This window comes from Phasianus colchicus, chromosome Z (genome assembly GCF_987193195.1).
Source record: "Phasianus colchicus chromosome Z, bPhaCol1.hap1.1, whole genome shotgun sequence".
Lineage (NCBI taxonomy): Eukaryota > Metazoa > Chordata > Aves > Galliformes > Phasianidae > Phasianus > Phasianus colchicus.
This window is the reverse complement of record NC_143476.1, coordinates 61,057,678-61,079,661: the sequence shown is the minus strand read 5'-3', so window position 1 is coordinate 61,079,661 and position 21,984 is coordinate 61,057,678. Positions and strand designations below refer to the sequence as shown.

The 21,984-nt window shown below is 37.5% G+C and overlaps 1 protein-coding gene across 2 annotated transcripts; it reads left to right on the top strand.

Annotated features, from left to right (window-relative positions):
* The first annotated feature begins 6,835 nt into the window (after positions 1-6,835).
* On the top strand, positions 6,836-20,250 carry TYRP1 (tyrosinase related protein 1). 2 transcript variants are annotated; one of them, XM_090130917.1, is made up of 8 exons: positions 6,836-7,318; positions 8,682-9,154; positions 11,563-11,885; positions 13,204-13,408; positions 15,155-15,322; positions 17,821-18,000; positions 19,317-19,463; positions 19,953-20,250. In XM_090130917.1, exons 1-8 carry the CDS (start codon positions 7,278-7,280, stop codon positions 20,156-20,158), a joined length of 1,743 nt encoding a protein of 580 aa, XP_089987043.1. In that variant the 5' UTR covers positions 6,836-7,277; the 3' UTR covers positions 20,159-20,250. The 2 variants fall into 2 exon arrangements, with proteins under 2 accessions (XP_089987043.1, XP_031448746.1); XM_031592886.2 differs by lacking the exon at positions 6,836-7,318 and adding an exon at positions 8,056-8,231.
* Positions 20,251-21,984: the final 1,734 nt, after the last annotated feature.

The following is a 21,984-nucleotide window of genomic DNA, read 5'->3' as shown; positions in this document are numbered from 1 at the left end:
AACACTTCATCTTCACAAATATCTTCTATTCCAGATCCAGCTGCATTTCAGAGGGAGAGTATGCTTTGTTAACTGCCCATGTGTTATACATTCTCAGTGCTGTCTTCAAGGAACTTTGACATAAAATGCCTACTTCTTTGGTCTCACACATTTATGATAATAGATGCTAAGCTGATGCAAATGGAAGCATCTGACTACCAGCAGCAGTAGATTCTTCAGAATTCTATTCATGCTTTAGTATCTAATATCTATTTATGCTTTAATATCTAATATCTCTAATATCTATTAACCTAAACAAATGGAGACAGAAGAGGACACAGTGGGTACAAATCAATTAGTATGAAGGCTTGTCTTGAGCAAGAGATGACTGGGGCTTCCAAGATAGGAGACACTGAAAGCTTATGATATCTGATAGTTGTAGAAAGAGTTATCATATAATCATAGCAGGATTTGAAAATTCCCTCTTCCAGGGATTGGAACATCTGTCTGCTGACCTGGCATGTTATTACAGGTGATCTGCTGACTGCCAGGTAATCAGAACTGGGATACTGCAGGGATGTTACCACAACTTCTCTGAGTCTGTGGTTAATATCCCTTGCTGATCAACATCTTTTACCTACTAGGAAGAAAGAACTTGTAGCAGATGAGGTAAACAGTGGCTATTACAACCATGAAACAGTGGAGTTCCAGGTCTTGAGGGATAAGATGAATGAGAATACCAGAATACAGATCCTGAATTTCTGGAATTATTCCTTGTGGTATTTATGGAATCGGTATGGTAAAATTTCCATGCTCCTTTAGTGGTTTTTAATGCTAAGACAAAAGGCAATGAGCACAAACAGAACATGATGTTTCATCCGAACATAAGGAACATTTCTTTACTGTGTAAGCAATGATGCACTGAAATAGTTTGTCTAGAGATGTTGTAGAGTCTCCATTCTTGGAGATCTTCAAAAGATTCCTGGACATGGTCCTGGACAACCTGTTCTGCGTGTCCTTGCTTGAGCTGGAAGTTGGAACAGATCATCCCAGAGGCCCTCCCTTGCAACCGTAAACATTCTGTTATTCTGTAAGTCCCATGGAAAAGAGTACAGAAGGATAAAAAACGATTTGGCAGGTATTGAAGACAACATCTTTCAATCACAAAAACTAGCCTGCTTGGTAGAAAATGACCACTGTAGCAAAATAGAAAGTTCCCAACAGAGTCAATAGAAAAGGAACATGTACTAGATGCAGAAAAAGGAGAACAGCAAAGGAAAATATAAATGTACTGCAGGGCACACTGAATGGCATTGGGAAAACCAAAACTCAGGAAAGTTGAAATGTTGCAAGAGAGATAAAAGGCAAATAAAAGAGCATTTGCTCTTAGTTAGTACTAAAAGAAAAATGCTAAACAAAGAAAATGTGGTCTTCTTCTTGTAAATAAAAAGTAGGGAACAACAGGTCCTATCTTGAGATACATATCATTTAGTGTCTCTTCCAGTGATTTAGAGGAGGGGACAGAAGTCATTTACAACAGATTTAGAGACAATATCAAAGGAAGACCGGATGCTATGCTTGAGAGTTGGGTTGCAGATCAGTAGGACTTGGACAGTGGTGAGGAAGAAGTCAAGATTTTCACAGGGAACTGTGCAAGATCTAGGCTGAGCTGTGTCTGAGGAAAGCTGAAGTAATGTCAGGGAGCTGGTCCTGAGCCATATAGGCAGCAAGCCCAGTGGGTGCCAGACGTGATCAAATAGCAATAAGAATCAATAGAGAGCAGAGCAGCATGAATATGATGTGGCCACAAGCACCAGGCAACATTTGTACTCAACATTTGTAAGGCATATAATTAGAGTAAATTCAGAAGTGGTTATCAAGACCCTTGCCCAATTAGAGAAGCTGTGGGATTATGGCTGTTTGAGATGTGGATAGCTTTAGGAGCACCTAACAACAGGTTAGCAGCCTGCAAAAGGTGACTTGCAAAACAACAACAACAACAAAAAAAAACAAGGGAACGTTTTCAGAAAGACTTTACCATGCTTTACTATGGTACTGATGGCAGGACAAGAGCTAGCGGTCACAATCTTAAGCAGGAGAGGTTCTGATTTAGTGTAAGGAAAAATAACAGTCACTGCATGATAGGAGAGACCAGCAGTGGAACTGCAGCACTGAGTGGCTAAGCTTTGGGATTTTAAATATCCAGTTGCATACAACCAAGCAATCTTTTCTGTATTCTGTGTCAACCTTGCTTTAAACAAGAGATTGAATTAATGATATCAAGTTCTTTATGACCTTAGAAATCTTCTCATTCTAATTCTGCTTTCTTGGACTTCAGCAACTAATACCTAAATAGCCACTTCTTCTCCTGTAATTCCTCCTATTAGAAAAATAAAAAAATAAGAAATTTTAAAATTATTAGTAATATTAAATTCAAGAGTAGGAAAGGAAAAACAATGTGAAATTTTATGGTCTGAAAAGATCATCTTTACCTATAATGTCTCCTGATAAATGGATGTCAAAATTGCAAATTGGACACTGGAAGAACAAGAAAAATGAAACAGGACATTGAAAGAAATAGAGATGAAAAAGAACATAAAGAACAGACAATTTGAACAGAAGAGAACAACAAGAGAAATAGAGCCAAAGGTCTGAGTTTAATCATGCTTGGTACTGTGCTTTCTTAATGTTTGTTTAAAGTTGGCTGTGCTACAGAAACACTGCACTGCATGTAGATTACTAAACACTGCATCCACATCTGATATTACTCTGGCACTGATCAGAGGGAAGTCAGAGCCTGTTAAGAATGGAATTACCTCAGCAAGATTGAGGAGTGCCAAGGAAGAGGGGAGAGAAAGGCCTAAATGTCCCACAGTATGACAGAGGAAAAGCATTATTCAGTACACCTTCCAGGATAAGAAATAAAAAGAAACCTAGAGACCATAGACAAGTGCTTTCAACAGAGAGGAAAAAAAAAAAAAAAAAAAAAGCACTAGAAATAAAAATAGAGTTGTGGAAACAGAAAAGAAAGGATGATGCACTAGGAAGAATGAAGGAGAAAGAGAAGACCTAGAAAAATACAGGAAAAACAATACTTTTAAAGTGAGTAGGCTAACATGAAGGCAGAAACAGGAAAAAGAAGTGCTTGTGACCAAAAAAAACCACCAATCATAGCACCTGTACTGTATGTTGACAGCTTCTTAGTGTTATGGGTGTATGTAGAAAGGAAGTACTTAATTGTTGTTTTGTATGTGTTTATCAATGGACACTAACCAATCCCATGTGTGGGAAAATTTGGCTCTGTGAACAGAGAGATTTCATTTTTCCATCTTAGTATTAAGGCTTCTGAGCCCAGACTTGACATTTGCTCATAAGTGTATGCAGTTCATTTGAAAATGTGCTTTTAGTGCTGTAACAGTTTTATCTCTGCTCTCAGTGTTTGCAAAATCACCGTTTCTTTGGAAACTGAGATGCTGGATCGTTCACATTTATATATTGTTTCATCCTTCTGCAACAGTTCTGTCATGAAACATGATATTTTTCAGGCATGTGATACGGTCAAATGCCTCCAATATTTGCAGAGTTCACTTCATATAAAAATTTGATTTCTTTAGCTAAGCAGAATAAATGAAAAAATTGATTTGTTATCCTATTGCATGATCTTTCTGGTTTCATTACTGTTATATCTGCAAATTAGCAAAATAGCAAAGAATAAAATAAAACCAATTGAAAAAAAAATCAGCTACATGAGGATTCTATATTTTCTATTGTTTGTTTGAATTGATTTTACAATAAAAGGAGAATGTTTTAAACACCAACAGAGGAATCCCAGGTCCAAACTGTTGAATTTTCATAACAATAACATTCTGCTTTGCAAAAATCATTCTTCTCTGACTTTATTTTATGTCTACTTTTTTCTGAAACCTAGAAGAATATTTCTTTAATCCATTATTTATTCAGCCTCCATTAAATACACATTAAATACAATCAATAATAAATGGATTCAGAACAACCTTATAGTTCAAACTGCAACATCTATTCTAAATGTGTTCATTTCTGAAATTTCATTTATTTTTTCCTAAAACTGAAATTTAAAGATGTTTTTTTTTGCTTTTTTCACAATAATGTATTTTAAAGAATCATATTTACAAGAAATCACATTAAAATTAATAATCCAAGAAACTTTAGCAGTGTCATCTCTCTGTAGAAGATACATACAAACTTGCTGTAATGCAAATAAAATAATCAGGGCATGTAATGCAATGTATATCTTAAAATATGACACTTTTCTGTCAAACATGAGCATCCAATTGAGGACTATTAAAGCACAAATCATTAATATATTTAACCAATTTGTGTTGCATGAGCTCATCTTCTCTGCATTTCTTTCACTTACCTAATTGTGCGTTACTAACATTTGATGACACACATAAACAGGCAAGCAGGGCTTCTGAGGCATGTCCTGTAAAGCTTGAGAGTAAATATGGATCAGACTTCCAAATTCTATCTGTATTGTAGTGTTTCAATCAGGCTTTGAACACAGAGATAGCCCTACAGCAGGACACAAGCCTGGAAGATAAAGGTGTCTGGAAGAAGCAAAGGCTGGTAAGGCATGCAGAGAAATGTCTTATCCCAGCAAAGAGCCAGGGCATTGTGGCAGCAAGTCATGTTGCAAGTCCATTGCACCAAGAATGGTCCAAGGCCAAGTTAGGAAGTCATGTCCTTGAGTCCAGATCTGGACATCAGACATCATCTGCATCACACACACCACTCCAAGGAAAGACGGCAGACCAAGTTTCTATGTTCTCATCAGTGGTAGAGCTGATTTTTATCTCATTGTGCAACTTATCTCATTATCACCACATGAAGGGGAACATAAGCCACAGAACTGACATAATATGGGGTACTACTCGCTGATTTCTCATAAACATTTCAGAGGATGTTTTCTCCATCTTTACTGGAAAAGATCATTTTTTATTTTTGCATTCTATTAAGCACAGGAGAAGATCCAGTCTTAAATTGCTATTTTTTTTGTGAGTTTTGGTTTGTTTCAGATTGATTTGTTCCGGGTGGGTTGTTGTTTTTTTGTTTTGTTTTGTTTTGTTTTGTTTTGTTTTGTTTTGTTTGTGTAGTGTAGTGTATGGTGAAGTAGTGGTTGAAACGACCTTGTTTGTTTAAATTAGAATGTGAAAGCCCCACTTAGTCAGAAAGAAAGAAAAATGTCTTTCTATGTTTTTCACTGTAAACATCACCAGTTATGACAGATCTCAAAAAGTACAGGCATTTTCAGGTTGACATAAAGGTCTTGTAGTACTACATGATCCATCAAAAAGTCTTAACTCTAGCACACCTGTCATCTCTAAAAATTCCTTTCTATGAAAAATACAAGTTTACTTTTAAAGCGATTGACAGAAATATATATATATATATTTTTTCCCAGTACTCTTCTACTGACATCTTAACTGCACTAGCTATGAACCTTGTTTAATTTATGCATAGCAATGCAGAAAGAGAGAAATATCTTTGTTAACAGTATACTCACTTCTTTATTAAACAATCCCAGAATCTCAGAATTGCAGGGGTTGGAAAGGACCTCAAAAGATCTTTGAGTTCAACCCCCCTGCTAAAGCAGGTACCCTACAATAGGTCACACAGATAGGCATCCAGATGAGTCTTGAATACCTCCATAGAAGGAAACTCCACAGCCTCTCTGGGAAGCAGAGCACTGTTCCAGTGCTCCATTACCTTTTAACATAAAGAAGTTCTTCCACATATTTGAATGGAATTTCCTATGTTCAAATTTTAGGCCACTACACTTTGTCCTCTTGCTATGCGCCATCTAGAAGAGCCTGGTCATCCATTTGCCTCCTACCTCCCTTTAAATACTTGTAAACATTAATCAGATTTCCTCTCAGTTTTCTTTTCCCCAGGCTGCATAGACTCAGATTACTCACCCTTTCCTCATATGGTAGATGTTCCAGGCCCTTTATCATCTTTGTGATCCTCTATGATGCCATAGGTTGAAAAGGATTTGAAAGCCCACCCAGTTCCAACCTGATAAACTGAACAGGCTTTGAATGCCTCCAGAAATGGGACATCCACAATTTCTCTGCATGACCTGTTCCTGTGCCTCACCATCCTCTGAGTAAAGAATATCTTCCTAATATCCAATTTTCATCTTAGAGTTTAAAGCCAATTCCCTTTATCCTATCACAGTTAGACTGCATAAAAAGTCAGTCTCCCCCCTCACTCTAAACACTCTCAAGTACCAGAAGGCTGCAATGAGGTCTCCATAGAGTTTTCTCATCTTCAACCTAAGCAAGCCCAGCACAGCATCAGCTTATCCAACTGTATCTCTGGATCTTTCTTTCTCCCTCTCCAAAAAAATGGTAATAATGTTTCCCTTTTTCAAGTCCCCAGGGACTTTTCCTATGTGATGGAGAGTGGCTTGACAACTAATAAACTATTAAAAGAAGAAAACGGGAAAAGAGAGAAAGGAAGAAAGGGAGAGAGAGAGAAAGAGAGAAAGAGAAGGAAGGAAGGAAGGAAGGAAGGAAGGAAGGAAGGAAGGAAGGAAGGAAGGAAGGAAGGAAGGAAGGAAGGAAGGAAGGAAGGAAGGAAGGAAGGAAGGAAGGAAGGAAGGAAGGAAGGAAGGAAGGAAGGAAGGAAGGAAGGAAGGAAGGAAGGAAGGAAGGAAGGAAGGAAGGAAGGAAAGATGGAAGGAAGGAAGGAAGGAAGGAAGGAAGGAAGGAAGGAAGGAAGGAAGGAAGGAAGGAAGGAAGGAAGGAAGGAAGGAAGGAAGGAAGGAAGGAAGGAAGGAAGGAAGGAAGGAAGGAAGGAAGGAAGGAAGGAAGGAAGGAAGGAAAGATGGAAGGAAGGAAGGAAGGAAGGAAGGAAGGAAGGAAGGAAGGAAGGAAGGAAGGAAGGAAGGAAGGAAGGAAGGAAGGAAGGAAGGAAGGAAGGAAGGAAGGAAGGAAGGAAGGAAGGAAGGAAGGAAGGAAGGAGGGAGAGGGACAGGGAAAGAGAGAAAGAAAAGAAAATGATAAAAAGGGAAAAAAGTAGGCTCTAACAGAAAACAAAATAAAAGGTAGAAAAGCGAAGAGTTTCATGTAAGGGTTATCAGAGAATCCTTCCTGCAGATGGATTGTCAGTTAAAGATTTGGAAGCATGGAGAAACATCTTAAAATCATTAGTACTACACTGAATCACTGAATCAAGCTGCAGAGTGTTTGATTACACACCAAATGTAATAGCAAAGTTCACTGCTGTTATGCGTTGCTGATGGGTATGAATAAGCAATGCTCAGAAAAAACCTATTTCAGTGCTTCACCTACCAGAGGTGGGTGTACTCTCCTGTTTTTACTTCTGCAGAAGTAGGTGTAAGCAATCAGTTTTCTGCTGAACATCTGTTATACTGTAGCTGAAATTTATTAATTTCAGTGTTAATTTATTGTCCTGGTTGCAGTTAAGATGGATCTTGGCAAAAAATACTTGCCTCACTGAAAATCATCTTTACTGATAAATAAAAAAGAGAATAATGGCTTGAGTGAGAATAATTTCGGCCCCTGCAAATATTACAGTAGTGTTTTGTTCAGTCCAGAAAGTGCTTTTCTCTTTTTTTTTTTTTTGTTTAACTATCTTACACAACACCTGCTCAGAATTTAACATTTCAGAATATTCCAATATAATGATTGTGTTTTTATTTGATTAACAAAATAAATAGTTGAACAGATAATTGTAAGCTTAATGTGTTTCATTTTCTAAATAACAGGTCTTTGTCATTTATTTCAGCTTGATCTTGAAAATAACATTTGAAGTACTAAAAAAAAAAAAAAAGTCTGGTATATGCAGACTTCCCCAGTGTCCTTTGTATGTTTTCAAATGAACCTTTCTTTGCAAGTAATTAAAAAAAAAAAAAAAAAAAAAAAGCCTTCATAGTTGTTCTGTTTTGAATTCAAGTACTTATCTCTGACCTTTGCTAAAACTTATAAAATCACAAGGAGATAAGCATGAAAGAAATCATGTGCTGTTCAAGTACTTAAAGTCCAGGGAAAGGCACTGAAGTAGAAAGGGAGATTAATAGGAGAGTGAGGCCAAGCCATGCTGTGTTGGTAGAACACGGATTAGCAGGCAGACTGTAACAGGAAAGAAATTAGCAGTGCTTATTTTGAGTTAGACACAGTGTTATCCCCAGAACACAGAGAGATACAACAGGATCTCAGCAGAGAAGAGGTGCCAGAACGACAGAAGAGGTAAAACGCATGGAGAATTGTAGCATTATTTTCCAATGGAGCAAGCAGATACAGAGGGATAACGCTAGCTAGAAAACAGGATACACTAGCTAAATGCAGGAGGAAAAAATGTGAAATTAAAAAAAAAAAAAAAAAAAAAAAAAAGAAAAATAGGTGCTTTAGACAAGTTTAAATATTTTGTGTTAGTGATATAAATCTGGCTGGCAGATGTGCAACATGAATGAACATTTGGGAACTGTTTAGCAGTCAATGTGTAAATATATCTCTGCAGGTTATTACTATCTTTCTCATAGATAACTAGAGAAGGAAAGAATATTATTAGAAATTGTTGTTTTTTTACCATTAGGCCATCAAAGTTTGTGTTTCAGAAATACTTGCTGAGGTGAGAGGAATGGACTGAAGGTTTGTATTGCTTATTTTCATTCTTCATCTGTTTTTCTCTTGGTGTAGAGGGAGCTGGGTGTCCTGTCACTGGAGAGGAGACGAAAGTGTGTACGGATCAAAGTTCTCAGAAGGAGCCAGCTCTGCTGAACCTGTTGCCATGCAGCTCCCTGTGCTGCTGTTCCTTTCTCTGCCACTACTTCTTAACATATTTGAGCCAGCTGGAGCTCAGTTCCCTCGCCAGTGCGCTACCGTCGAGTCTCTGAGAAGCGGAATGTGCTGCCCAGATTATTTCCCTGTGTTTGGGCCTGGTACCGATCAGTGTGGAGTGTCTACAGGGAGGGGCCGATGTGTGCAGGTGGCAGTAGACTCGCGACCCCATGGCCCACAGTACATCCATGATGGGAGGGATGACCGCGAGCAATGGCCCATACGCTTCTTCAACCAAACCTGCAGGTGCAATGGTAATTTCTCTGGTTACAACTGTGGGTCATGTCGCCCTGGATGGACTGGACCTACGTGTAGCCAGAAAATCAATATAGGTAAGAACATCAGAAATATGACACAAAAACTTCCTGTTGGCATCTTGATTTTAAATGCATCTAGATTATCTTTTTTCTTTAAAGCATAAAATGCCCCTTATGTTTATATAAAAATGTACTATAGGTGTTATTAAGGCAGATGCTAAGTGAGCCGTCTAACTTGTGTACAAAGCACCTACACTGACTGCACAGTAAAAGGAAGAAACAAAACCTGTAGTCAGAGCAAGATTAAGACCAGTCCTACTAAAGAACAGAACATATTCATGTTTAAAATTTTCTATTCTTTGGAATTATTTAGTAGTAAAATCATATGTATAGACATTATGGGTGTTTGTGAGAATACCTAGGAATACATATCTATATATCCTGATCAATATCTTGTAAATATTTGAAGTATGATAGCAGCTCTTCTGATTCACAGTCCCATAATATATTTCTGGTCTACACACTTCACCTAAATTTTTACTTACCAAGTTGCTACCAGTATCTTTAAAAGCCTTAACACAAGACTGTAAGATATTTAGATGAGACAGTGTAGTGACTGATGGACCTTTCTGAGCACTGCGTAGATTCAGTTTAGTTTTGACTATCAATAAACAGATGTTTCAAAAAAAAAAAAAAAAAAAAAAAAACCAGAATAAATTATACTAGACCTCTTTTCATAACTCAAAAGCCATATGAATGAACAGGATTTTATTGTTTATCAGTGAAATTTTATAGATGATACTGAAATGCTGCAAAAGTCATAATCCCTCAAATGAATGATGGATTCCATTGACATGAGAAACAACAGATTCCTGAAAAGTGCCCTTGCAGAATCAAAACTCAGCACTGCCATTATTTTCACCATATAGGAAATACTCCATGAATGTGAGCACATGCTCCAGCAACAGTTAACAAAGCAAAGTTTACCAGTTCAAATACTAATAATTATATTTCCAAAAAACATTTTATAGAGGGCTATGGGAAGGGCCTTAAGATTTTATTCATCCTTTGAGCTCCAATAAGCAAATTAGACAGCAGAATACGTGACTCATGTATTAAAGTGGCTAAGTCAAGTGGCACCCTCTGATTCTCTTAGCCCATTCCTATTAACAGTGACAGTAACTCCGGAAAGTAACAACGACAACAAAAAAAATATGTTAGCACACAGAAACTTAGAGCAGTAAATCTGAGAGTAACTAAAAGCAACCGTAGCTGATGTAAGAACGTTTTTTACTTTATTTTTCTCTAAAATATTAAGCAAATCACATTATTATGCATAACAGTGTAAATTTAAATATGAAAAATTAACTTATTGTTATGTTTTATGCTTCTGTATGGAGGCCACATCTTCTGTCCATCCATAAAGCTGTCCTCTGTTGCTTAGACATTAAAAATATAGGATTATTTTGATATACCCATATAAAATAGCTTTAAAATGCATTTTGGTGCCCTCAAATCTTCTAAATCCATGCCTAAATTTAGTAATAGTCCAAAAATTTTATTGTAAAGGATCATACATGTATTTTGGAAAATAATATGTTGAGACCCTATTTGAAATCAACAACAAAAAATACCAGTTAGGGTATCCAAGTAGAAAAGTACGTGTTTCAGAATTCACAGTCCTTGGAGGAAATTCATGCTTCAGAACAGCATTTCTATAAACCTCAGTGAGGCTAAAGTACCCTTCACTGAATCAACTTCTTTTTACACAGTGAATTACATTTATTTTTCAGCTTTTTTATTCATACTGGAGACATACTGTTTCTTTTATCAATATAAACTCATTTGGCTATTATGGATTGCACAGTACATTTAATACTGAAAATGAGTGTACTGTGAAGAACAGCTTTGTGGTTTTTTATCTTGTTTTCAGTCATACATGGCATGAAATCTTCTCAGACCTGTGAGACTGCTTTGGAGGTGACTGTTCCTTTTCTGATACTCTGATATTTCACAAAGTCAGCTGCTCTCCTTGTTTGTAATTTTCTCAGTTTCTATGTGGATAAAAATAATTTAAAATACATAGGTCGCTCCACAGGTAATGCCTCTTATTTATTTCCATGGAAACTACAGCGGACACAAGGATCACAATAACACTATTAGATAGAGCAATGAAAGTAAGAGGTATTCCTTCCAGAACAGCCCCCATTATTTTGGGGATATAACCACTAACACATACCTTCTTTTAACAGTAGTAGATAATGACATTCAAGAGGGATGAATAAGGTTTCAGACTTTATTTTTACTCAAATTAACCTTTCTGATAGTATATTTAATAGACTGATTTACCCCAACAAATTTTCAAGGAATGCTTGAAGAGAAAGAGACTTACTCAGATTTATTAAGAACAAAATAAATTAGTCTTGTGAAATCAGACTTCACTTTCCAAGTCTATGTTAACATTTTTTTCTGTATCCTCGTAGTCAGAAGGAATCTTCTGGATCTTAGCACAGAAGAGAGAAGGCGTTTTGTGAATGCTCTTCACCAAGCCAAGGTGACAATCCACCCTGATATTGTCATTGCCACAAGGAGACGTGAAGAAATATTTGGACCAGATGGCAACACACCACAGTTTGAAAATATCTCCATTTATAACTACTTTGTGTGGTCTCATTATTATTCTGTCAGGAAGACTTTCCTTGGTGCAGGGCAGCAGAGCTTTGAAAGAGTTGATTTCTCTCATGAGGGACCAGCTTTCGTCACGTGGCATAGGTATCATCTACTGCAACTTGAGAGAGACATGCAGGTAAGGATGGCATAAACATTGAGTCATGTGCTCCTACTGTGCATTGTATGGACGAATTTGGCATTCTCATATTATCTCATAATAGACAAAAATTATAGCAGCTTTTACCATACATTGAATTTTGCTTCAATATCAGTATCACAGAGTTATACTAAACTTACTGGAATGTATTTAATAGATAGATATTATAAAAATGCTAATAGTAATAATATTTCAATTAAAGTAATAACAAAAACACATGTTATATAAAACTGAATATAAAAGTGGATACATATTCTGGACTAGCCCAGAGAAAGCATTTTACTGGACCAAAAAAGATAATTGCTAGTTTTGTGACAAGATCACAATTCTTGACTAACTTAAACTAATCAAAGCAGCAGAAATTCTAAAGAAAAGTCTTGCAGAGATTCAGAATCGCTTTATTTCTATAATTAGTGAAACTGGTTAGACAAATTAATGTTTTGTGAGACTCTGTTCCATAAATAAGTAGTTCTCTTGTTTCCCTTTCTTTGTGTAGAATTATTCATAAAAATAATATTTAATTGACTATCATTCTTTTTAAAGAAGAGAAAATTGAGTTTTCAAGGTTGTGATTAAATGGCCCGTGTAATCACTTCATGTATTTTCACTGTCTTAAGAGGTGCCACTTTCAGGTATTAGAAGGTCAAACTCCCTTCCAAACCAAAATTCACATATTATATCACTGGCATTTCATTTTGTAGAAGCCTGGCAGAGTTCCAGATCTTGATGACAATTATTGCTTATGTTGGTAAACTAGATCATTAGTTAAACTGAATTTGCTGGCTAACACATCCTAGTAAATACACACTGGAAATGAGGGAATGTTCCAGAGTTGTTAAATTCCATGCCATACTAGAACCAAACAATGACTATCTGAAAGACCAGTATTCTTTTTCCTTCCTTTTCCTGCTCAGTTATTCTGCAGTTGGCATATTTTTTCAGTGTTCTACAAACATCACTGCTGTTGTCAGGCCTTTAAAATATATGGAAAAAAAATGGGGGATGAATATTAAATAATGTTTCTTACTACTAGCAATATGGTTTCATGGAAGTGGGGGATTTTGTTAGAGAGGGACTCAGTTCAATGGTCTAAAAATCTGTTTTGGTGCACAGGCAAAGGTATGAAAGTGAAAAGCTACTGAAAGCTTTTCCATAAATTTCCTTAAATTTTCTCCTTTCCATGAAGCAGGACTCAGTTCTTTTTAATATATATAATGGATTTTGAATATCCCTCTAGTGATATGTATCATGGATGCCTGTAGCAGAGATTTACTAGTGCCACATTGATCTGTTTTAGAATATGCTACAGGATCCTACTTTTGGCCTTCCCTACTGGAACTTTGCAACAGGACAAAACACCTGTGATATCTGCTCAGATGACTTGATGGGGGCTAGAAGCAATTTTGATGTCTCTCTGATCAGCCAGAATTCAATCTTCTCTCAGTGGCGTGTCCTGTGTGAAAGCATAGAAGACTATGATAGCTTGGGAACTATTTGTAACAGTAAGTATGACTAGTGAGAGATGTTTTGGATGTTTATTATTCCTTTAATAATAAGATTTTACATAGCAATGGATCTTTCCAGCTACAAAAAGTTTTTAAAAAGACTTGGATAATTTTGACTCAGGATTCATGCATCAGTCTTCTGATATAGTAGTTATCACCTATCTTTCACTGAGGCACTAAACAGCTTGTAACAGAGAAAAAGTAGAATGCTTTGACTCCACTTCTTAAGACATTACAGGACATAGAATCATTTGAGTTGGAAGAGACCATTAAAGGTTGTCTTTTCCAAATCCCCTGTGATGAATAGGGACATTTAGACCTAGATCAGGTTGCTCTGAGCCCTACACAGCCTGACCTTGAATGTCTCCAGGAGCGGAGCATCCACCAACTCTCTGGGCAACCAACATTTTCCAGTGCTTATCTATCCTTATCATAAGAAACTTTTTCCTTATATCCAGTCTAAATCTTTCCCATTTTAGACTGAAAACTTTTCCTCTTGTCCTATCACAAGAAGCCCTGCTAATAATTCTGTCCCCTTCTTTCTCATAGCCCCCCTTCAGATACTGAAAGGCTGCTATCCGGTCACCTTGAAGCCTTCTCTTCTCCAGGCTGAACAGCCCCAGCTCTCTCAGGCTGTCCTTGTAGGAGAGGTGTTCCTTCTTAAGCAGTGCCTGCTTAACTCTTGTGCCATGTATAATTTTAAATGGCAGTGTCATATTTTAGCTGAAGCTTAAGCTTTCTTCTTACTTCTCCACTTACAACCATCAAGGTTTATATTTCTAAAGAGAAAAAAATATGTAAATACATATGTTAGCTATGTGGAGTGTATTTTGTATATGAGGAGTACAGAATCTTATTACACATCTCAGCTACAAGAGCTAAAAATTCTGTATCTGCGTGGAAATAGAGTATTATATAGTACCTAATTATTATTATTAATTAGTAATACTGAATTCAATGCCTACCTAGTTATCTATACTTCTTTCCCCAGCCACTTTATCAGGATGTTCTCAAAATATTGTTCTAGATCTCATCAAGAGACCACATGAAAAACTACAGGAAATTTTCCCAAAATACTTGTAGAACCACAAATTTCAGTAAGCGGCATCTAGATGCTTTCTGATATCACTTGTGCAAAGGACTAGCACACAGAACTTTATGAGGATTCAGGTTATTTTCCTCTGACGAAGGATCTGACTTTTTGGTTTAGTTTAAAAGTCATTTGTGTGATTTTCTTTTCTTTTCTTTTCTTTTCTTTTCTTTTCTTTTCTTTTCTTTTCTTTTCTTTTCTTTTCTTTTCTTTTCTTTCCTTTCCTTTCCTTTCCTTTCCTTTCCTTTCCTTTCCTTTCCTTTCCTTTCCTTTCCTTTCCTTTCCTTTCCTTTCCTTTCCTTTCCTTTCCTTTCCTTTCCTTTCCTTTCCTTTCCTTTCCTTTCCTTTCCTTTCCTTTCCTTTCCTTTCCTTTCCTTTCCTTTCCTTTCCTTTCCTTTCCTTTCCTTTCCTTTCCTTTCCTTTCCTTTCCTTTCCTTTCCTTTCCTTTCCTTTCCTTTCCTTTCCTTTCCTTTCCTTTCCTTTCCTTTCCTTTCCTTTCCTTTCCTTTCCTTTCCTTTCCTTTTCTTTTCTTTTCTTTTCTTTTCTTTTCTTTTCTTTTTTTCTTTTTTCCCACAATTCAATCATTAGGAGGTTGCATCCTCTGGTCTGGTGTTCTACATCATTTGTGTTTTCTCACTTCTCTCCACTCCCAGGCACTGAGGGTGGTCCCATCCGCAGAAATCCTGCTGGAAATGTTGCACGGCCCATGGTACAACGTCTCCCAGAGCCTGAGGATGTTGCTCTGTGTTTGGAAGTTGGTACATTTGACACTCCTCCTTTTTACTCCAATTCAACAGACAGTTTCCGTAACACAGTAGAAGGTGAGCAATGCAAACAAAAGGAATTGGAACAGCTCCAAATACATCAAGGGAGCAGACTTAGCATTTTTCCTGTTGAAAGTGAGCTTGGAGACAGTTTACAGGATACTAAAAATGCGCTGTTCTTAGAATTAAGTATTAGCTTATTAACAGAAATAACTCTGGATTAATTACTGGATAATTACTCTAAATAAATTGATAATGTATGTCAGTTCTTCAAGTGTATAAAGTCCCTAAAAGTGTTTCACAGATGCACTAAGTAGAACCTACCAAAGATCCATCCTGAGTACAGTTCTCCTAGTAATAAGTTGCTGTAAAGAAGAACAGACAGACTTTGACCACAGAAAGATGCAGAAGCATTATTATCCTTAAGCAACTCAAATGTGCTCGCAGAACTTATTCTTGTATGTTAATTATAACAAACAAAGGAAAGAAAAAGCCTTGATAGTACATGTTTGAATTACACTGAAGTAGTAGTAGTTGAAGACTCCTTGATTAACTACTGGACATGCTGCAATTTACTTGTCCTTACCTCTCAGCCATATAGTTCTGTCCTTCTTTCTCAAACTCTGCACTTTAAATTTTCAGTCACTGGGGTATGAGCACACATATCACCCTCAGCAACTTTGCTGATGACACCAAGCTGAATGGTGCGATTGACACAGTGGAAGGAAGGGATGCTATTCAGAGGGACCTCAACAGGCTTGAAAGGTGGGCCAGGTGAATCTAATCAGGTTCAACACAGCAAAGTGCAGAGTTTTGCACTTGGGCTGGAGGAATCCCAGGCAACCATACAGACTGGAAGGAGCGGTCCTTGAGAGTAGCCCTGCAGAGAAGGATCTGAGAGTCCCGATGGATGAAAAACTTAACATGAGCCAGCAGTGTGCTCTTGTGGCTTGGAAAGCAAATGGTATCCTGGGGTCCATCAGAAGAAGGGTGGCCAGCAGGAACAGGGAGGTGATTGTCTCCCATCTGGAGTACTGCATCCAGGTCTGGAGCCCCAGTACAAGAAAGACAGAGCAGTTGGAGAGGGTCCAGATGAGGTCCATAAAGATGATAAGAGTGCTGGAGCACCAACCCTACGAAGACAGGCTGAGGGAGCTGGGCTTGTTCAGCCTGAGGAAGAGAAGGCTGCGCAGTGATCTAATTGCGGCCTTTCAGTAGCTAAAGGGAGCCTACAAAGAGGAAATCAACTTCTTGAAAAGGTAGTTAATAGCAGGACAAGGGGAAATGTTTTTAAGTTGAGGGAAGGAAGATTTAGGTTGAATGTCAGGGGGAAGTTCTTTACTATGAGAGTGGTGAGGTGGTGGAACAGGCTGCCCAGAGAGACTGTGGATGCCCTGTCCCTGGAGGTGTTCAAAGCCAGGTTGGATGGGACCCTGGGCAGCCTGGTCTAGTATTAAATTTGGAGGTTGGTGGCCCTTGCTGTGTTGGGAGGATTGGAGATTCATGATCCTTGAGGTCCCTTCCAACTCGGGCCATCCTGTGATTCCATTCTGTGATATCCCAGCATAAAAACCAGTCTAAAGATCTGAGCCACATTATTCAGCCAGCATCTTGGTGTTTTCTTCTGCACTTTAATAATCCAGAGTTTTTAAATGGAAAGACACAAGGAATTTTGAAATTTATGAGAAGAGTTATGAAATGACAGTTCAGATCACTGTCTAATACAAACATACTAATATCCTGACACTCCTGAACAAGCATCATTCATATGACAGAGTAGGATCTGCTCCATTTCCTTGCTCTTGGAGAACAAAAACAAGTATCCGAACAAAACTTTTAACTATATATAAAAGTTTGGGATGCTTATCGCATCCGGAAAGTGTGCTATCAGTTTCTAAGCATCTAAAAATGGCTTCATCCAATTTATTGATCTGCCTCTGGAAATACTGACCTGCTTGAATACTGGAAAGTTTTTCAGAATGCTTCAGATCTTGACCTATGGCATTGGAGTTACCAGGTTGTTAATACCAACAGTGTTTCGTAGGGCATTTCTTCGAAAAAAAAAATACAGTGTGTGAAGCTCTCTGAGATGTGCTAGCAGAACACAAGGAAATGATTGGTAAAAACATAACAGCTGGCAAATTTCAATAGAAGTTAACATCTTAAAAATTAATCCTGCAATTGAAAATTATTACACTTACACTAAGAGATGTTTGGGTTCAAAACATAAAACTTAATTTTCATGTTATTATGTGCTTTATTTTGGCTGTTTTTACTTTAGATCCCATCAGCCTTGCACTCCACATTCTCAGCATTCTTTCTTAAAGCATATTTTAGTCTGAAAGTTGCACATGGGAATTACTCTTGGGAATTATGCATCCTAGGGACATTTCTCAAATGCCAGTAGATAGAGAATAAGCTACTCATTTATTCCAAACAAGGCAGCACAACAAATGAAAGCCTTTCAGAGAAAAAATAATATCCAGTTGGGACTGCATCTTCCAAACAAAACGTTCACTGGAATTTTTTGTATTGTTCTTTGTTTGCATATTCAGGGTACAGTGATCCTTCAGGAAAATACGACCCAGCAGTTCGAAGCCTTCACAACCTGGCTCATCTATTTTTGAATGGAACAGGAGGGCAAACACATTTATCACCAAATGATCCCATTTTTGTCCTCCTGCATACCTTTACAGATGCTGTTTTTGATGAGTGGCTGAGAAGATATTCAGTTGGTAAGATGTGCTCATGGATGGAGATGAGAGGAAAGAATATCTGTCTTTGTAGTCATGAGGTGTCAGCAGCTTCTAGTGGGACAGCAAGATGTCTCCAAACTCAGAAGAGAAGACTAGAATTCTAGCAGTTACTAAATTTAATGAATACAGAGTAATAGCTAGTAAGCTCACTTCCTCACTTCTGACATCCATTTTCAAATCACTGTCTGTAAAAGGACTTGAACACAGATGCCAGGCATAATTCAAGACAATAAAGTGTGCAAAAGCATGATCTCTGACAGTGTGACCATCTAAATTCAATAAAATGTGGATCTTCCCTTACTGTTAGGGGTAAATATTTGTGTTTCCTCCTGACAAAAAAAAAATCAGTTGCCTTGCACATCCTCGCCACTAATTCTGACCACATTTTTTATTCATTACTAGAATTCCAGAACCATAATAATATCTACAGCTATTCCTCTTTAAATATTACTTATCTAAATTATGATAACTGTTGTAACTGTTGCCTATTCTCCTGCAACTCTGAAATACAAAAAGAAAGGGAATAAAGGAGAAAGTGAATGAAAGTGAGGGAGAAGGAAGAAGGAAGGAACTGCAAAGAAGAATGGAAGGAAAGAAGGAAGCAAAAATGAAAAGAAGGAAAGAAAGCGGTTGGCATCAGTGAACTGGGGAGAGAGTTCTATGTCACCCAAACATCTGTGCTCTGGTCTGCACAAAGAAGCAACTGTATTACTCTTTAACAGTCCAGCCCCCTCCTCCTTCTACAGAAGAGGGTTGCTTTTGCACAACTGAGGCTTCTTTGTGCAGCTTCCATAACCTGTAGCATGGGTTTTCCCATGCCGAATCTCAGAGAAAAAACAGTATTTCTTTGTGGTGCTTACATGACCTATCACAAGCTTTTCCATTATATTACTGAATTGAAGTTTGGCTTGTGGGTTTTTTTGTTTTTGTTTTTGTTTTTGTTTTTTGCAGCCGACCTTTTCCTGATTTACCATAAAATTCCAGAAAACTTCCACTAGAAATCATATCAGCAGCCCATTTGAAATGCTCAAGAGATCTTTGACACAGTTGCAGTGTTAGATCACAGCAAAAAGGGTTTCCTTGTTCTCATGTTTGTACTGCTTCTTGCTCAAGCAGAAAGAAATGAGAATTCTACCACAGGCCTAATTCTTAACAATTTACCAGGGGGGGCAGGAGAGGAGAAGAAAGAAGCTTCTCAAATGCCCTGAGTCACTATTTAAAAAAACTGAAATCTTGCAAATGATATAAAGATTTCGATTTTATTTACAGAAATGTGATTTAAATTTCTGATTTAGATATCTCTACATATCCCCTGGAGAATGCCCCTATTGGACATAACCGGGAGTACAACATGGTGCCTTTCTGGCCTCCAGTTACAAATAATGAAATGTTTGTTACTGCACCAGAAAACCTGGGATACAGCTATGACATTGAGTGGCCAGGTAAACTATTCAATCTATGTGTTAACTCTTTTTCTCTTACTGTGTTTTTCTCCTTTAAAACTTATATATCATATAACAAAATTTGTTCAAATTACATAATATTTGATGACTTTGTAAAGGCCTATTTCTCTTTGCTCTGCTGGTCTTCCAAATCAGTTGCATTTGAGATTTAGTATGAATTCATAGCTAGCCATTGCAAACAGATCTCACTACCCAACAGAGTTCTTGAGGAAGTTAATTGTATGTATTACTTGCACTCTGTTGTTATTCCTGTATCATGTGTCTTCCTTAAGTTACTTGAGAGAGTGCAAGCCAGATAGCAGAAGAGAGGTCCAGGCCCATTTCTCACATTTCGGAACAAATAATCAAACAAAATTTCAGCTACTTCTAATTCAAAATTCAGTAAATCATGACCGATATTGATCTTTGGCCTGTCCCTTTAATAGCGTTTACTTTTAATAATTTTTTCTTATGCTTTCCTTCCTCTAGGTCGGGCTCTCCGTGTAACAGAAATGATAACTATTGCAATAGTGACTGCACTCGTTCTTGTTGCAATTATCTTTGCTGCCGCTGCATGCATTGTACGTGCCAAAAAGAATAGGGATGAGCTGCATCAGCCTCTTCTCACTGATCATTATCAACACTATTCAGATGATTATGATGGCATATCAACACCAAGCCAGTCTGTCGTATGAAGAGATGGCATTTTTTGCCTGTGACTAAAACTGATTATTTTGTCATACTTTTAAATGTTTGTCATCCAACTGCTTTAAAATAAAGAGCATAAACTGTCAGTTATCCTGATATATTTATTTCAGGCTTCACCTCCACCCTCATCACACTCAGGTGTCAATATATCATCCTTTGAAGTGCTAATTCTATGTTGACTTTAGTAGAGTTTCACTCATTCTTCAGGGCTCACATACAGGCTCTCTTCATGTACATTTCTGAAAAAGATCTGGTAAAATTTAATAACATGCTGAAACTCAATGTCATTTGACTTCATTTAGCCTCTATATCTGGAATTCTTTTGGAGGGTATTTTTGTGAAAGCATAAGGCAAAGGCAAGAATGGGACTGAGCAATTGCAGAGCTCAGTAGCAAAGGCAACTTGATTCAAAAGCACAGTCCAAAATGCAAGTCAGAACTCTCAGCTAAGTTAGCAGGAATGTGCTCCTGTTGTGCTAGGCATGGAGCTACAAGGGAATGCCAAGAGGAAGGTTATGCCTGAAATCCAGCATTGTTTTTGGAATATTCAGTGTTTCTGACTCTTTATGAAAAGAGATCACCGCTGATAACCCAGTCCATCCTTTGGACATTTCAGCCCTGCATTCAAACACAGCTGCTTGAAGAATGCATCCCTTTGAAGGGACAGTTGTTAACAGCCTTTTTTCTATCACGAATATTATTAACAATTGTTATTATTGTTATTATTATTCACTCAACTATTCACTTTCTCTCTCCTATTACCTCCTTTACAGATTATATTATCCACAACAATGAGAGAAATTAATTCAATTCCCTCCTTGTGAGAGAATTTAAAGTTATACATCTTGTATGTTAATAGAAGTCCCTTGGTATAATGCTGAAAATTGATTTGGAAAAATTGTCATATTCAAATGTTGTTGAACGTATTGTGCTAAAATCTCAGGATTCATGAGCCAGCAGGAGAACAACAATCTGAAGCTTGCTTTTGCATCCTGAGGAAGTGCTTGAGGAACTTTGAGTTCACATCTCACCTCCTCTCTCTCATTGTACTTGATAAAATTTTCCTGATCACCTTCTCATGCTGGCTTCGAGATCCTATTTGTACCCATTTTTTTTATATGCAGAGACATTCCTGGTGTCAGATTAATGAATCCCACACCATGTACACAGTCCTCTAATCATCAAACTATAAAGCTGAGTTCTCTCTTGGACTGAACTCCTGCAGTAAGCAACAGCTATCCTAGTCGGTAAGTTATGAGGCAAAACAAAGAGCCACTCAGCTCTTTCTAGCCATTCTTTCTGTCTGCTCTGCTGAGCTCTATGGTTTCAGTGTCTTAGGAGGTGTGCTCGAGGCACACATAGGATGCAAAGGGATACATATTTTACACCTTGACAGTGATACAGTAGTAAAGAAAGTACTCAAAACTTAATTTACAAACCCTGAGACATGGACAACAGCAAAATTTTATGTAAGCAGCTTATATTTAGGCAGAAAATTTTCATCGGTGACCCCCAAGTGGACAACAGACTTTTGGGTTGGGTTTTTGATTTACTTACAGTTCAGCCAATTACTATAGCAGTTACACAAACAGCAGTTCAGATTTCATATGCCTGCTTCTGCCGTTTTTGCCTACACTGAGTAGCAACCTAAAAAATCATGCACTTCAGTAATTTCAGAGGATTAAAGTAGGGTGGTCCAATGTACTTTGGATCAAAGTCAAGCAATCTGGATTTTTTTTTCTTAGCTCTGTTACTGACTTGTTGAATGTTCTTAGGTAATGTATTTTTACCACTGTGACTCATTTTACTCAGTT